Raw genomic sequence first — 17140 nt, forward strand, 5'->3', positions numbered from 1 at the left:
TTCATCTTTATCTGCAGGTGACACAAGAAATTACAGATGAGAGTCGAGCATTCAGAGTTTTGGGAACGAACAGGTACGTTTTCTGACGATACACCAATCTGACAATATTAATATCATTCACTGGTGAAACAATAGCAGTAATAGCAGTAGTACTGGTAGCAGTAGAGTAAAAATACAAAGAAGATACAAATAAGCAAAAATTGTATTGCTGCCGTGCAGCTTAAGGTTGCAGCGGTATAGCGGTTTGACATATACTGTGGTATTAAATTAACTGTTATGATACCATGTACATTTGTTTATCTATGGTATTCATTTAATTTTAATTTATTATTTATTTTCAAAAGGGAGAGTTTTTACACATCATTTACATTCAAAAATGGTTTCAAGTTACTACAGTTATATAATTATAATGTGTTTTTTCAACCAAAACATTCCTTTAAGAGTCATTGTAACTGATAATAATAATACTGTAATTGTGTAATACCGTGATTTTCTGAGACATTATCGTACTGTAGACAGCTGACTGCTGAAACGAAAGTTATTTGAGTCTTGATATACTGTATTCTTAAAGTAATACTAGGCTGATTTTTTTTTTTTTTTTTTTTTTTTAACAAAATACAAACATACACTTGCAACATGAACAAAACCCCCCCCCCCCCCCCCGTCATTACCACCCACCCAAAAAAAAAATGTTTTTGCCTTCTGACACAGTAACTACAATATTCAAGACCATTTAACAAAATAGTAACAAAACAGACAATAACCCATAAACCAAATAATCATATGTATAAATGACAACACCATAAGCCCATCATACACATCTCTCCCCCAGCACAAAGCTTCTTAGGAGCCCTCCAGAAAGCTCAGCTACTTTCCCCATTTTCTAGTATAGACATCCAATCTGGCAAACTGGTTATTTGACATTTTTTCAAACGCCACCTCCCTTGCCATCTCACAAGCCCACTCCTGGATTGACGGCAGCCCTTCATTCTTCCGTCCTCTTAAAATTATCTGTCTGGCTATCATTAAACTAGTCTGGACCCAGCTTCTTATGTGCTTATCCATCCCGCTTAGGATTGACCCATCTCCCAGAACAAATAATCTTGGGCTGAATGGAACCTGGGTCCTTGAAATCTGACATAGGTTATCATGTATCCTGGTCCAAAATTCCTGGACCTCATCACAGGACCATAGGACATGAAGCAATTGGCCCTCCTCTGTCTTACATTTCCAACAATTTGGCATGTCTTTCAGACCAATTCTTAACAATCTGGAGGGAGTCCAATAGAAGTGATGCCTGGGTAGCTCACGTGCCCATATATAGAGTTTCAATCCTCGATGCAGTGGCTGCGGGTTCGACTCCGACCTGCAGCCCTTTGCTACATGTCATTCCCCCTCTCTCTCCCCCTTTCATGTCTTCAGCTGTCCTATAAAAGTAAAGGCCTAAAATGCCCAAAAAGTAATCTTACATTTTTTTTTTTTTTTTATAATTGTTGTAATGTGAATGCTAAAATGTAAGTCTTAGTGTATGCCTTTTTCTTTTCTTTTTCTTTGGCTTCATTGGTTATTTCAGTTTATCTTTATTTAGCTGGAGGATATGTTGGTACATCCAATCCCAATTTTGTTCCATGCATTTACTTACTATGCTATGCTTAGTGATGGTAGCAGAAGGAGTAGCAATAGTAGTGTGGAAAGTATTATTCATAGTAGAATTAGTAGTGGTCATAGTAGTAGTTGGAATGTTAGTAGTCTTAGTTGTCGTAATAATAGTAATGGCATTGTTTGCAGAATTAATATTATTAAAGGAAGTAGTTGTGGTAGTGTTGTAACTGTATTAAACTAAGTATTTTATTGTTTATGTATTCAACTTTTCATTTGTAAGAGAAGGAATGTGGGGGGGCAGGCATTAAGCATTTCAGACAGAGGGTGAATACAGATATATTCAGACATGTTGTAGAAACCCAAAATACTAGTATGAACCTGGAAATGAGCATCATATGGGACCTTTAAAAGTTGCATACTCTCAATTTAAGATTTAATGTATTAATTCATTTATAGCCCTCAAATCCCAGATTTGGATACTGTATAGCAGGTAAATCATAAGCTTTGGGCCAACTCTGCATTTCTTTGGCACCCTGAATGAGCTGTGAGGTTTTTCCTTCTTGACTCTATACAGGGACATCATCCTTCAGAGCACACCGACAGATGACCCCTCAGCACTGAGCAACCTGTACATCCTGACTGGACATGAAAGCAGCTACTGAGAGAAAATGGCTCAACTTCTTCTAAACGCACACTGAAGAGAAATGCAGACCTGTTCTACAACCCAGTGATGGAAACGGTGTCCTCCTTGCGAAGCTGTAGCAGACACCAGCACCAACTCTCTGCTGTGAGTGACAGATGTCAGTATGGAATTCAGTTGCCCATCCAGACTCATACTTAAGTTGTTGGGCAACACATGTACAGGAGAGACTTGTCAACATGCTAAGTGAGTTTCTAACTCTTGTGTTTTCATGTAAAAACAATTCATCTTGCCATCTTAAATCACAGTGTGACTGCAGCAGGGAAGACAGTTTCATTCCTGATGCTTCAGCTCTACTGCTGTAATAAAAAAACAAATAAAACATTGACATAACATTTGTAACAGCACACATACATTTCTGAACTGATGTTCTGAAGCATGTATTTGTTTACTGCTTGCTGTCGTCTTTGTCAGTTACTGGAACCAGAACATTTAGTCAGGGACGAGTGTGATAGGCTGAGACTCCTGTAAGTCAATCACATGAATAAACCTTAACAACCTGTTAAAGGAATTGTCATAAATTTCACAAAGATGCACTCTAAAGGAAGGGAAAGAATTTTAGGTCTTGTTTCCATTGGTTAAAGTGCTCATATTATGCTTTTTGTCCTTACCTAGCTACTGTCACTGCACGCCCTCATACTCTGCTTCTGACTGGCTAGTAGTCCTTACCTAGCTACTGTCAGTGCACGCCCTCATACTCTGCTTCTGACTGGCTAGTAGTCCTTACCTAGCTACTGCGCATGTGCAACTCCCAACAAAGATGGAACAGAAGTGAGAGGTCTCACTCTAGCTAAAACAGAGAGCTCAACACACAGGGTGAAAAGAGGAGCTGCAGCAATGTGCAGTACAACAAAAATATGGTGTTTTTTGAAAATTAAACTATGTAAACCTATTCTGATATAACATCTAAATATAATTATGAACCTGAAAATGAGCATAATATGAGCACTTTAAGCTGCAGCTGCAGACAGTTAGTTTCACCACTCAGCCACAGGGGTTTGCCTTTTTTTTGGTATATGCACACTGGTCTCTTCACACAATGCTGAACTCACGCCTTGTCAGAGTTACCGTAATTAACGCTTTCACATCATAATTATGACTGGGAAAACTCAGATTTTTCTGAAAGCTCTGAATATATCCAAGTTGGTGCTTAAACCTAAAGTTGTCAAATGATGTGATTGCTCCCATCTATCCCATATGACCTGAACCAAGCCAAAGAGGCACTGAGTGATTTTAGATGAGGTTTGTTGTTGTGTGGACTACTTCCACGGTTTGGTGTATTGATTAAAGGAATATGTGAGGTATTAAAAAGGTACCAGCCAGAACAGTAGTAAATCCTCTTTTATCTTAAAATATGAAAACACATGATGTAGCTTAAAAATAGGACGGGGTTTTGACTCTAAACTGTTCCCCCATAAAACATGTCAGTGATATTTAGATTGTCGCATTGAATATAAAAAAAGAGTGCCTGTAACCAAGTTAACTTCTCAAATGTATACTTACCCAAGACCATGTCATTCTGAAAATCATATTTAAATGTATTTTGAAGATTGTGAATGTGCTAGCGTAGCAGCATTTACATTAGGCTATGTGTCACCATGTTGAGAGACCCTCAGAGCTTAGAATTCCTGTTCAACCTTCTAAAGTCATTGCAGCCAGTTACACATTTGTGCCCAACAGTGCTTTGATCTTCTCCATCTGCATTGGTATTAATTAATTCACGCTAAATATATTTGATTACATTAGGGACCATGGAAACTGAATGCAATTAAAGTGTATTAGTTTGACTAAAATTCCACTACATTAGAGTTTTGTGTGTCATGATATTTGTTATTTATGGAAAAGGAAATGTACAAGTAACACTCACATTTCCCTGATATATTTGAAGGACATAATATGCATATATGACTATTTGTTTTTCAAGATGTTTTTATTGTTATTGTGTATACATTTTAAGTATATAACGATACAGTATGCTCTTACGGTATGGAGAGGTTGTAATATGCGCAATAAAGATTTTAATATCCTTTGAAGCTGAAGCAGATATAGTTATTATGTTTCATTGTCATTACATCCAAATAAACTTTATTTTCCACTTCTGAAAAGTGACTACCTTACCTATAGGCCAGTAAGCCTATCATCAGTGGGGATTTATATTTGCTACGAATATGTTGGATTCATGTTAAGACTTTTTAATTTTTGAAAACTTTCAAAAATGTACAATAATTTGGAGACCCCCAAGCATTGACTCTGAGGACCCCCTAGAGGTACCAGACCACCTGTTGAAAATCCCTGATTTAGGCTAATGGCAACGTGCATATCAGATCAATTTGATGTTTATAATGTTCCTGAAAATGTTAAGCATGTCATTATGAGGTGTAGTAAGTAGCCTATAATTCAGAGAGGAAACTCGTATGGGATAAGATAGGCCTACTAGGCTACCGGTATGTATGAGCTAGGACCGGCATGGAAATTGGAAGGGATTTAGGGATGAGTGAGAAAATAAGGTAATGCTGGAAGGCTCTCTTTTCTTAAAGACACAGACAGGATTAGATTGCAGGATATATATTGTTTCTTCCTTTTGTCTCTTTACTTTTACGTATATTGTATGCAGGGTTCAAAATTAACTTTTTCGTCCACCAGCCAAATGGCTAGTGAATGTTCAAATTTTACCAGCCACTCAAAAGATTACCATTGTTTTTTGGCTGGTGAGTGAAGCAAATCTACCAGCCAATTGCATATTTTACCAGCATTTGGCTGGTAAATGGTGCTAATTTTGAACCCTGATTGTATGTAAAGTCCTCCTGTTACGCACTCCCGTACAGTGGGTGGCAGTATGCACCTTTGAACGTTGGTTTACGATCCGCCATTCTGTAAACGTTAGTTTACGATCCGCCATTAAATCAGAAGAAGAACAAACGTTAGCATCGTCACGGGTGCAAGCGCCATTTCACTCTTCATTCATTGCGTCGAGGCCTTCGTCGTTTAAGTGGTGAGTTAAAGATTGTAAGTTAAAACATGAGACGAAAAACGTTTTAGGAAGTTGGCGATGTATAACTATCACCGTAGCGTTGTTCTAAAGGTTCTCTGAAAGGACATGGGCTGAATTAGCAGGCGTACAGCTAACGTTGGCTAATACAGGCTATTAGCATTCTGAATTCATACGCCTTCATTTTCCAAACAGAACGCCATTAACAGTTACACTGAAATATGCGCGAACATGGAAGCGTTGCGCACTAAACACTATTACTACTGTATTTTATAAATATCGAGCGAGCCGTTTAGACTGTACCGTGAGGCCAGTTACTCTTGAGGAACGTTAATGTAGCTAACATACACAGAAAATACTAATAACGTTAGTCTGAGCTAGCTAGCTAGCTAGCTAGCTAACGTTAGTACTACTAGTTAGCTGGCGTTAGGCTTATCTGTGACATGTTTAGATATACAACGTTATATCTGCGTTTACCTATCTAGCTAGCTACGTAAGCAAAAGTAGATTATGTGAAATTCAAACCAACGTGCAGTGTTTAAATTCGTATCATAAGTTAAACTGCGAAATTATAGAGCTAGCTCGTGAACGAGGTGTGTCTCGTTAAAACAGTTCACACCGCCGTCATACAAAAGCACGGCGCGTGACGCTGTTATACGCACTTTTAACCCACGTTTGACTCTTTAATACACATTTGAAACGTTTGCATGATGTTCCTTTGCCAATGAGTGGCATATTAATAATTTAATTCAGTGTTATTTATAGTGTCAAATCATACCGAGTCATCTCAGGACACTTTACAGATGTTATTTTACATCAAATTAAGATTGTTTACATAATAACGCACACCAGTCTCACCATATGACACACCAAACAGCAGTGGTTTAAATGATGTCCCAATCAAGTTTTTATGGCCCAGTTTCCTAATAATTAAATATTGGGTATCTGACGATAGAGTCCGATCCAATACAAACATTTACCTAAATGTTGATTAAATGTGTATGACACACTGAAATAGAACCTAACTGATATAAATTTGGTGCAATGCACAAAGGAGGTGTGCGCCACTTTTCTCTTTTCAAGCCTTCAGTTTCAAGGTTTTCGATCTACAAGACCTTCTTTAAGGAAGTGTGAAAGAGAAAAACAGGCATATCTTGTAGTGGCACAAATCTATTCAAATCGCTATTACCTGATGGTCAGTAAACAGCAGGGGGGAAGAAAAAGAAAACACAAGATGGCACACCACAAAAACCAGAAAAATGTAAAACACAATGTTAATTTGACAGAAACTGAAAACACATAGTGGACAGATCAGGTCTCTTTTTATTATTATTATTATTATTATAGTTTTTGGGGCATTTGACAGGACAGCTGAAGAAATGAAAGGGGAGAGAGAGGGGGGAATGACATGCATCAAAGGGCCGCAGGTCGGAGTCAAACTTGGGCCTGCTGTGTCAAGGAGTAAAACTCTATATGTGGGCGCCCGCTCTACCAACTGAGCTATCCGGGCGCCCACAGATCAGGTCTGTGTATGTACACATCATGAGACAACGGCCTGTGCGGAAAAAAAATACACAAACCATATCAATAAGTTTTCACTTGCAAAGAATTTGCTTTCTGTTTGGTGTATACAATAAGCATATAATTGTAACACAAACTACATCCTCCAAAATGACCATAGAGTTGAATAAACATTATAACCTTCATGAAGGGAGGATTTATTGCAGGTTTGCGTATTGGAGCGCATTAGTTTTAGCTAGGTGTACCTAATAAACTGGCAACTGCACGTATTTATTAATTTCACCAATTGTTCGCTGACAGTCGGTGCAGATAACCCTGACATCCCCATCATTAAATATTTGTTGTGGATAAACAGTAGTAATTGACATATTTTTCTGAATCTTCTAGGATACACAGAACTTCATTATGGTGAAAATATTTATTGGTAACCTTGCCTGCAATACCGAACCTGCGGAGCTGCGTGAACTCTTCGAGAAGTATGGTGAAGTCTCAGAATGTGACATTGTCAAAAACTATGGTTTTGTACACATGAACAACAAATCTGAAGCCGAGGAGGCCATTCAAAACCTTCACCAGTACGAGTTGCATGGCTGGGCCATGAATGTGGAGATGAGCAAAGGGAGGCCCAAGTCCACCACCAAACTGCACGTCAGCAACCTTGGCGAAGGGGTCACCACTGATGTTCTGCGGGCCAAGTTTGAAGAGTTTGGCACTGTGGTGGAGTGTGACATAGTGAAGGACTATGCCTTTATTCACATGGAGCGAATGGAGGATGCCATGGATGCCATCAATAAGCTGGACAACACCGCCTACAAAGGTGAACTCTTTGGCAGGGGAGAACTAGTTGTCTTTGCTGTCTATAGATACAAATTTGGATTTTGTTCTGTCGCAGTCGACCTCATGACAAGTAAAATCCACTGGCTTTTTTCCACATTAATTGACCAGATGGACTGAAAGTAATCACTGTAAGTTTGGCAATGTTTCTTGTAAAACCAGTGGCAGTATAACTGGTGAACAGGCACTGGTATTCAATTTCCCGCACCTGGCGCGGCAGGTTATTCCGCTTTGCCCAGTGATTGTCGGTCAAATGCATTTAACGTGTTTTATAGTCGGTAAGAACCTTTTCGTGTCAAAACTCCACCGTCTCATGCGTGTCTTCTTTCTCCCTATAAGGCAAGCTGATGAGCGTACAGCTGTCCACCAGTCGGCTGCGCACTGCCCCCGGAATGGGAGATCATACCGGCTGCTATGTCTGCGGGAAACATGGTCACTGGTCGAAAGATTGTCGAGTCAGTCGGAACGGTAGCCACGGTGACGGCGCAAGAGGTCGCAGCGGCCGGGGCCCCCCACGTGGTCCCCCAGGTTATGGCAGGGGCAACTACAGGATGGACTCACCTCCAGAAGCTGATTACATGGGTAGCTCTGCGTATAGTCGGTCTAGTTACGGAGGTGGGATGCCGCCTCCCCCTCGTAGGCTTAGCGGCTACAGCTCTGAGCTGGGGGATAGGTACGCCAGCAGAGCGCCAGGCTCCTTTGCTGAGAGGTCATCAGCCTATGACCGTGAACGTCTCTATAGCAGTGTTGACTATTATGAGAAGTACAGAGCTCGCCCTTATGGCTCAAGCTATTTCGAGGATCGTCGCATGTCCTATCTCCCCCCTCCCCCACCTCCCCCTTCCTCCCTGTCAAAGTTCTCCAGTATAGATCCATATGATCGTCGGCCACTTCCTCCATCTTCATCGGCTGCCGCATACTATGCACGAGACCGCAGCCCAATCAGACGAGTACCAGTCTCCTCGGCTGGCTACGCCTATGAGTCAACACGGCTGTCCCCGTTGTCAGGCTCCAGGAGCTCCCATGCTCCTCCACGACCCAAGGATCGCTATGCGCCATACTAAAGCCATGGTGTCAAGGTGAGCAACGTACTAAACAATGTATGAGTTTATTAGTGGGACATTTTACTGTAAATCGTTACTGGTCATTGGGCACTGGGATCTTGTAATCCATTTTGAATCAACTTTGATATAAGGTACTAAATCCTTTGAAACTGCTGCTGATAATGAGGGTTTAAACCCTGTTTCTGAGAAGGGAATGTGCTCTCTTTCTAGGTCTGTGAACTACAGGACTTTTGCTGTCATTTCTTCAAGTTACGTGATTCCATCAGTCTGCGGGATGGGCGGCAAAGCATTTGAGTTGTGGAAATTAAGTCGGCATCTTCCAGACACCTGACATGCCAGTTGTCTGCAGATGAATCGTCCTTTCAATCATATTCACATAACCGGTTTTCAATAAGACTAAGGATGATTAGCAAACTGCACAGTTTTACCATTAATGATGTATAAAACAATAATTTGCTCCCATGCTCTGCAGGTCTTCAGCTCAGTTTTTAGCCATGTCTTTTTTTCTTACCTGTTACTTCCTCAAATGAAGCAAATGTTAATTGTTTGGCTTCAGTTTGTCATTTAGAAAGTGTTCTTGTGTCCTTAAATATATGAAAATGTACCCTCCTTTTTTTTTTAATGGAATGAGGTTTAACCCATGCTGCATCAGTTGCGTGTCGTGCAGAATCATCTTGATCTGAATCAGTTATATGGATGTGGATAAAGATAAATGTTTTTTTTTTTGTTTGTTTTTTTTAAATGATGATCATTGGGGTCTATCATTGTGCTGTGAAATATGTTTTCTTACAGCTTAAACCAGTAATTTTCACAGAGAAGTTGCTTCTTTTATGCTTGAAAGGGTGAAAGACTCAGGCAGTGGTCTAGTTGTGGGTGCGAAAGTACATGCCCTCTTCACCGTCTGAAGTACATGAATGGACTCAGTGATTCACACTGATGAAGACAATAGAGAAATGAATCCATATTCATGCTATTGACCTGGCTGAGTTTTCAGTTAGGACACAGAATCCCACTTTGAGTTAGTATCTATGGTAAACAAATAATCTCACATTCCAGCCTCATTATTTGTAATTTGAATGTGTGTCTACAAAATATAAAATTGATAATTTTACGACACGTAATGAGGTGTCTGCTGGTCTGAAATAGTTAAAATAAAAGTAACATTAAGTGACACCAAAACAAAAATGTCACATGACAAGCACTGTGCAACTTAAGTAACATCTTGACTGTTTTCTTCCCAATGGTAATGTTGCACACTGTGCCCACAGCTGCCAACAGAAAATAACCTCCCATCACTTGAATTTTAGTGTGGGATGGATGTTCATTGTATCTATACAACACAGCATAAGCAGATAAAGAAACGAGACAGGACTCAGGGCTTGGGCTGTATAAGTCATGAGGCACTTTCAAAGGTGCCTTTGTTCGTTTTGCATAAAGGTGAATTTGAAGTTTGTATTTTTCATACTAGCTGTAAAAGTACCAGCATACGTTAAAAATCTAAAATGAATATGATTTTTAATAAAAACCAAACTTATTTTGGTGACCCTTGACATTTTTCAGTTCTTTGTTTGAAACCCAATTTGATGGTGTATTGTGGTTGCAGTGGAACTATTCACTATAAAAAAAAAAAAATCATTGTTTAGCACTTTGTAAGGGCATTGAATTTATTTTTCCCAACAGTGTATCAGAAGTGAGCAATATGGATAATGTCACAGTGTATGCATATATATATATATATATATATATATATATATTTATTGCGAAGAAGTTTTTTTTTTTCTTCTTTTTATATCAGTTGAGAGACCAAAATCCACATACCTGCTCTCGATGATGCAAAAATCTAAATATTGCCATTAAACAGTTCTGCTCATTGATTTGGCCTGTTTTTAAGTAACCATTTGGGATAATACTGAAGGGTTGTCCTTATTTAGGATTCTAGTGGCCTGTAGATAGAAGCTCCTCCTGAGCTTTCTTCCCAACCTCAACAGGGTAGTTTGGATCTTTACTACAGTAGTGTCTATGCAACATTTGTCTGGATCTGTGGTTGCCAGCCTGGGGGTTGGGAGTCCTTCAAGGGGTCACAAAAAAGTATTCGTACAGGAAAGAATACAAAATGTACTAACGTTACTCTACACACGTTTCATTTTCAGACTTTTCTGTAAACTTTTAGACGGGTTTACATAGATAATACACATTTATTATGAAGAGTTGCCATGATTGTAAGCTACTTTTATTAAAACAAGTGGCTGTTCTAATACAGTATTTTGTCAGGTATCACAAAATATACATTTAAATTATTTTGAATGGTTTGTCCAACTATTATTGATATGGGATACTATAGCATTTTGCTTATTTTCTCTCCGTGGTTTCCCTTTTTCGCTCTCATCCCAACATGAGGCATAGCACCATGGATGTAGCTAGTACTTGGCGCTGTTACGTTAGTCACACCCAAAAGATGCTAACCGGGTAGCTTAGATGTATGTCTTTGCCATGGTGTCACGAGCTGGTAACGCCAGTCGGTAGACGGTGGTCATCTCATCCTCCGAGGGACTAGACGCACATTGCATCTTTAAAAAGGTAATTAATGTAACGTTGCCACACAAAAATGATAAACTAAAAGGTATATTTGCTATCAAAATTAGCCAGTACACTACAGTTACTCAGGCCTATAACAAATGGGGATGTTGTCAAATGTATGGTTACGCTAAGCTAATTTGCAGACTAACGTTAGCTATAATGTTAACGTTACGTGCACAACATATTTGGTTAAGGCAATTGCCTAAAACGTGGAGACCGATTTTAAATAACTTTGCTATCGACTAAAATCCAACACTGGTCCAATTATGTAGCTAGCTATAACGTTAACAAAACACAATTTTGATACGTGGGCTAACGTTAACGCACATTAGCTAAGCTGCAGAGCCACGATGTGCTCCTGGTTATGCTTTGAAAAGAAAAAATAGCGACTGGTGTGCGACATTTTTGTCTCTGTGAAGTAACGTAAGGTTAATTTAATAGTTTGTTGGTTTGTTACTAACAAAGATGAACAATGTGTTTTACGAACGATACTTGCTAACGTACGTTACATAAACAATTGGTATCGTGTTTTGCACAAAATATTCTTCGTATTTTTGTTTTATTAACCGCTATTACGAGCCCACCTCCGCACCATCACCACCAACTGTTGGTGAATGTCATAATGTTAGTTTAACTGCATTAACACAATTGACAAAAGAGCGTGAGGACAAAAAAAGTTCATCGATTTATACCCATTACAACATTAGGTTACACTCGTTTGTAAAACATTCCACTGGTTTTCTGCAGTCAGCTCTATCGCAAATTTTCAGCCACATCATTTTGCTGTAGTATGCACTAATATTGCTCATTGATGGTTTTAATACGTTACCCAATTTATAGCATTATTTGGAGACTTGTAATGCCCCCGTCCCACCAATGTTTTGTGTATTGTATTGTATTGTATTGTAATGTATTGGGAAATGTGTATTAATGTGTTCCTCGTTTGGACTGGTGAAAAGATTGTGGAGATTATGAAGGCACAACAGCAGGATGCCATCTATTTAATTTACATAATCCTTTGATCGTTACATATTGTTTGCCATTGGCATATTTTGTCTAGTGAGTTGGTACATGTTTCTAGAGGTTAATCTAGGTTCAGCAGTGGGAGAAATGGAAAGAATGTGACGTTATTTATCTTTTGAAGTGTCCTAGTAGAACTTAATGTGTGGTAAAAACACAATGTGAACTTGAAAGAGTTATGACCCTGAATCTATCTACTCTGAATCTATTTTGTTTGTTCCCTCTGAGTTGGCACAGAATCCAAAACTGTGTTAATATAGAGGAAATGTTATTGCAGCATGAGCCAACTGTATTTTTATAGCATCTACAAGTATGCATTTTGATTTTTCTTTTACAAAGTGACGTACTTTGATAAATGGTACAATCCTCATTACTAGAGCCCAAACAATACTGGACTTTTGAGGCGGATACTAATATTGATATTTGAGAGTTACAAACAAACAAACAACAGACAACATTGATTGCACATTTAATAAATGTAGACTTTTACAGAATATCATGTTCTGCCCAAGGTTAGACTTTGTGCTGTTTGGTTCTAAGTATGTATCACATTTTCCCTAAACATTCTTAGCCAGTATGCATGTACCACAAAATCTATCATGGTAAATCAGAGTTAATCTGTATATTGTCACTGTTTAGTGGTTATCCATTGATAATTCATTGTTGGCAGAGTTCATCATCATGTGTGATTATCTCAATAGAAGTTGCAGGAAAGCCTTGTGAATGCATGCAAATCGAGGTTCATGTTTCCAAAATGACAATAATGGTCATTTGGATTCATGAAATCAAATGGTCAAGGTTTCAATGGGCTCAATAAAATTGTGGTAATATTCTTGATTTCTTCTCCTCCCTTAGTAACGTGGAAGCTCCACAATGGTGAAAATATTCATTGGGAACTTGTCACCAGACACTACATCGGACGAACTTCGCTCTCTCTTCTCCCAATATGGCAAGATTGGAGAATGCAGTATTGTCAAGAACTTTGGCTTTGTGCACATGGATGACAAAGCGGAGGCGGAAGAAGCCATCAGAAACCTCCACCATTATGAGCTAAACGGCCAGCCTATGAATGTAGAACTGAGCCGTGGCAAGTCAAGAGGATCCACTAAACTACATGTTGGCAACATTGCCTGCACTAACCAGGAGCTGAGGGCCAAGTTTGAAGAGTTTGGCTCTGTGTTGGAGTGTGACATAGTAAAAAACTATGCTTTTGTTCACATGGATCGAATAGAGGATGCCATGGAGGCCATTAATCAGTTAGACAACACGGCTTTTAAAGGTGAACTCTCGGGCTGGGATTAATTATTACATTATTATTTAATTCTGTTATTGTGAATTGATAGGTAAGTTATGAAAGCACTGCAGGTAAGTAAAACAAGAAAGCTGAAGGGATCACGGTAAGCTGAAGAAAGTAAAGCAGCCCTTATTATTTTAAAGCTGGTATCCGTAATGTTGGTAATAGTCATTGGTATGGTGGATTCTTGTAAAACACAAATAGGCACCTACTGCAATTTATGATTGAGTTGTCAGGTCACACTTGTTCTGGTTATCAATGCAAGTGCAGTCATTTAAATACTGCAAGTAATGAATAACATACCATATCTGTATTTTTACAAATCAAACTCAATTGCATATAGGCCCATTAAGAGCTGGAAAAACACCCAAACAGTGGCGGTCCTGTTTATACTTAATTTTGTTTATGCACACAGATGTGTTCACGCGTTTGCCTGTGGGGTCATAGATTGTGGGTCTGTATATGCAACCTTTACAACATGGGCATATGACGAAATCTTCATCACGCGGACCCTCGTAGCTACACGGACATGAAAAGAATAATTTGAGCTGTCAGCCTTTGCTGACTTATTTTAGCACTAACTAATTTAAATAGCAATCTTGCGTGCAACCTTCCATGACATTGTTGCTATAGTATGAACATTGTTTGAGTTCTCTTTTGCCAATGCAGGGGGGTAAGAATGTGTGGAAAGTTACGGATTTCAGCTTTAATAACTATTTTTTTAATACTCAAATCATAAGCTATGTCTTATTGCTATTATTGGAGTATAACGCAGATTTTTACCAGACTGATGGATGACTTTTGTATGCCTGGCAGGAAATGTAAAATATGTTATTAAGAAAATATGCAGACATAAGTCCTTATTGAGTCTTTTCTTTTTAAGGCAAACTGATGAGCGTGAAGCTTTCGACTAGCCGCCTGCGTACTGCGCCGGGAATGGGAGACAGATCGGGTTGTTATCGTTGCGGGCAGGAAGGCCACTGGTCCAAAGAATGTCCTCTAGACCAAAATGGCTACCACAGAAACGGCTCAGAGCCAAAGTCTGATGGATACGATGCCTCGAGATTTGACGGGCGTGCTTGCAACAGGGGTTATCATCCGGACTTCAGTGGCGATCCAGATTACGGTGGCGGCTATGCTCCTGTACATGGTTTTTCCCGTGGTTCTGGTCACAGCAGCGGCATGGCAGGGTACAGAAGGGGTTCAGGCTACGAGAGCGCAATGAGATACGGGCCAGTTCCAGGTCAAGGCATTAGCGCTGATGCTGAACATAGCATGGCTCGGATGTATGGCAGTGAGGCGGCATACATGAGCAACGGCTCACTCTATGGCGCGGTACCAGCCTACCCGATGCGACGGTCGTCTTACGAGGAAAGGGATCCGTACGGTGTCGTGGACTACTACGGGAAGTACAGGGCCAATACTTACGGAGGCAGTTATTTTGAGGAACGTCGCGCTGTCCACTTGCCGGCTCCATCAACATCCTCCACAGCTTTAATGAGGGAACGTCTGCCCCCCTCTAGCCACGACCCATACGAGTGCCCTCCCCTTCCTCCTCCACCAGCCCCAGTCTCCTCATACTACGCACGTGACCGGAGTCCGATTCGGAGAGTCCCTGTCGAGGCAGATGGATACGCATATGAGCGTTCGCGCATTTCCCCTGTGCCCGCCCCCCCAAGAGGTTCTACCTATGACCATCCGCGGGATCCTGGCGCTGATCGGGCACGATATGCATACTAATCCTTGTAACATACAGCCAGGTTAGAGTTGTCTGACATTTAGTGGATAAGATAGCCTACGTGCCAGTGGAATCACTGAAAACTAAACAATCATATCTTATTGGTAATATCAAAAGCAAAGGTCAGCCCTCAGTGTGCTTGAGGCGTTTGGGTAGTAAGAATAAGGTTACAATAAAGCTTACCAACCATAATAGCCAATAAGTAGATTTCAATGTGAATGGTTGAATACCCTCACATGCTATGATCTCATTCCAGGTACTTCAAAATGCAGTACAACTAATGATCAGTCGACCACTTTCATTGTCCTATTTGCGTGTTGTGGTATTAGTGCAGTTCTGAGATGGCTTAGCCTAGGTGCCGATACTGGGTCTAGCTACAACGTGGTTGATGTCTATTCACGAAACTAGAAGACCTGAATTATTGCTCCCCTGAAAGTAGCTATGTTATATACACTATTTAGACTAAATTGGTGCATGTTTTATTAAAGGGGAGTCTTAGTCACATGAATTGATTTTAATCCTTTTTTTAGCAGCATCTCAAACTATGTGCATTTTAGTGTATTTGTGTTTGTGTAAATTCAAATTGTTACTTTACTGCATATGTGAGGCAATGAAAACACATTTGAATACTGTATACTTCATCACCTACATTGTTTAACCTGTGGGATGTCCCACTTGTACCAAATATGGACCTGCAGTTAAATTGAATGTTTTATCAAGCTGCATCGTAATCATGTTTTGTTTTTTTGTCAGTATAGGCACATTACCTAGATTAAAATGATTTTCATTGCTGTGATAAAGATAAGGCCTCACATCTTGAACATATGTTGGAGTTTCATAATGAAAATCACCTTAATTGCCTGTGCTGTCTGTCTTGATTTCTATCAATGAGGTTAAAATTAAAATCTGTTTGTCTAAAGTCTGAAAACTATGACCTGTGTTTTTTTGTGCTGAGTCATCTGCTATATTGTCAAATGGCATTCACAGCAAAATGCAACAGTCAATCAAGTTGGAAGTTAACCACCTTGATGAACACATAATCCCACATAACTGCAACTTGTGTTGCTGACATTAGTCCTGGACCATATCCACTCTGAAACGTAGAACATCATGACATGATAAAATAAGGTGACGCATGCAGTACAGTGGGTTAGTGCGCAGATACAATAACATTGGCATGTACACTACCGGTCAAAAGTCACTTAGAAATTTCCATTCCGCTCCATTACAGACAGAATACCAGCTGAGATCAGTTGCATTGTTTTTTTTAATCAGGGCAGCAGTTTTCAGATTACGTTATGTGCTTACATAATTGCAAAAGGGTTCTCGACTGTTGTAGAAAGAAGTGGCTGATCTTTAATGCAATATCTACATTGCCCATTATCATCAACCATTCATCCAATGTTCCAAAGGCACATTCTGTTTACTAATCTGATATCATTTTAAAAGGCTAACTGAAAAAACATACAACAGAGAACCCTTTTGCATTTTATGTAAGCACATAATGTAATCTGCAAACTGCTGCCCTAGTTAAAAAAACAATGCAACTGATTTTAGCTGGTATTCTGTCTATAATGGAGTGGAATAGAAATTTCTAAGTGACCCCAAACTTTTGACCGGTAGTGTACATGTCTTACTCATTTGGGTATCACTAGTCACAATAATCTGAATATCCACTACAGCATGAATATTGACCAATATATTCATATTCAAAATTTTAGGTGGGAATGACACCTTTAGAAGTCTGTAGCTAAGATACTCTGTCAGTGATGCTGTTGATGTTTTGTCACAGGACACCAAG

General features: G+C 39.6%; 3 protein-coding genes across 11 annotated transcripts in view; all 3 read left to right on the top strand.

Annotated features, from left to right (window-relative positions):
- The window catches only part of map4k2 (mitogen-activated protein kinase kinase kinase kinase 2), a 57634-nt gene extending 53299 nt beyond the window's left edge, over positions 1-4335 (top strand). For 5 of the 6 annotated variants that reach the window (XM_035993735.1, XM_035993736.1, XM_031290165.2 and 2 more), the window contains 2 exons: positions 18-73; positions 2177-2452. In XM_035993735.1, the coding sequence (XP_035849628.1) occupies positions 18-73; positions 2177-2264 (144 nt within the window). In that variant the 3' untranslated portion in view covers positions 2265-2452. Of the gene's footprint in view, positions 1-17; positions 74-2176; positions 2886-3257 lie in introns of those variants that run through there. The other variant, XM_035993734.1, reaches the window with a different exon arrangement.
- Positions 4336-4786: 451 nt separating this feature from the next.
- Positions 4787-10253, top strand: LOC116043515 (RNA-binding protein 4.1-like). 3 transcript variants are annotated; one of them, XM_031290278.2, is made up of 4 exons: positions 4787-4809; positions 7200-7629; positions 7986-8725; positions 8921-10253. In XM_031290278.2, the coding sequence occupies exons 2-3, from the start codon at positions 7218-7220 to the stop codon at positions 8708-8710; spliced, it is 1137 nt and encodes a 378-aa protein (XP_031146138.1). In that variant the 5' UTR covers positions 4787-4809; positions 7200-7217; the 3' UTR covers positions 8711-8725; positions 8921-10253. The 3 variants fall into 3 exon arrangements, with proteins under 3 accessions (XP_031146138.1, XP_031146121.1, XP_031146128.1); XM_031290261.2 differs by lacking the exon at positions 4787-4809 and adding an exon at positions 5177-5294; XM_031290268.2 differs by lacking the exon at positions 4787-4809 and adding an exon at positions 5195-5308.
- A 774-nt stretch (positions 10254-11027) lies between these two features.
- On the top strand, positions 11028-16262 carry rbm4.1 (RNA binding motif protein 4.1). 2 transcript variants are annotated; one of them, XM_031290239.2, is made up of 3 exons: positions 11028-11287; positions 13163-13586; positions 14485-16262. In XM_031290239.2, exons 2-3 carry the CDS (start codon positions 13181-13183, stop codon positions 15339-15341), a joined length of 1263 nt encoding a protein of 420 aa, XP_031146099.1. In that variant the 5' UTR covers positions 11028-11287; positions 13163-13180; the 3' UTR covers positions 15342-16262. The 2 variants fall into 2 exon arrangements, with proteins under 2 accessions (XP_031146099.1, XP_031146108.1); XM_031290248.2 differs by having other exon boundaries at positions 11095-11284; positions 13161-13586.
- The last annotated feature ends 878 nt before the right edge of the window (positions 16263-17140 follow it).

Source organism: Sander lucioperca, chromosome 17, assembly GCF_008315115.2.
Source record: "Sander lucioperca isolate FBNREF2018 chromosome 17, SLUC_FBN_1.2, whole genome shotgun sequence".
Lineage (NCBI taxonomy): Eukaryota > Metazoa > Chordata > Actinopteri > Perciformes > Percidae > Sander > Sander lucioperca.

Coding starts and splice junctions, on each gene's coding strand:
- LOC116043515 (XM_031290278.2), top strand. CDS start 7,218: ATGGTGAAAATATTTATTGGTAACCTTGCCTGCAATACCGAACCTGCG. Junction 7,630..7,985: donor GGACAACACCGCCTACAAAG/GTGAACTCTTTG, acceptor TCTCCCTATAAG/GCAAGCTGATGAGCGTACAG.
- rbm4.1 (XM_031290239.2), top strand. CDS start 13,181: ATGGTGAAAATATTCATTGGGAACTTGTCACCAGACACTACATCGGAC. Junction 13,587..14,484: donor AGACAACACGGCTTTTAAAG/GTGAACTCTCGG, acceptor TTTCTTTTTAAG/GCAAACTGATGAGCGTGAAG.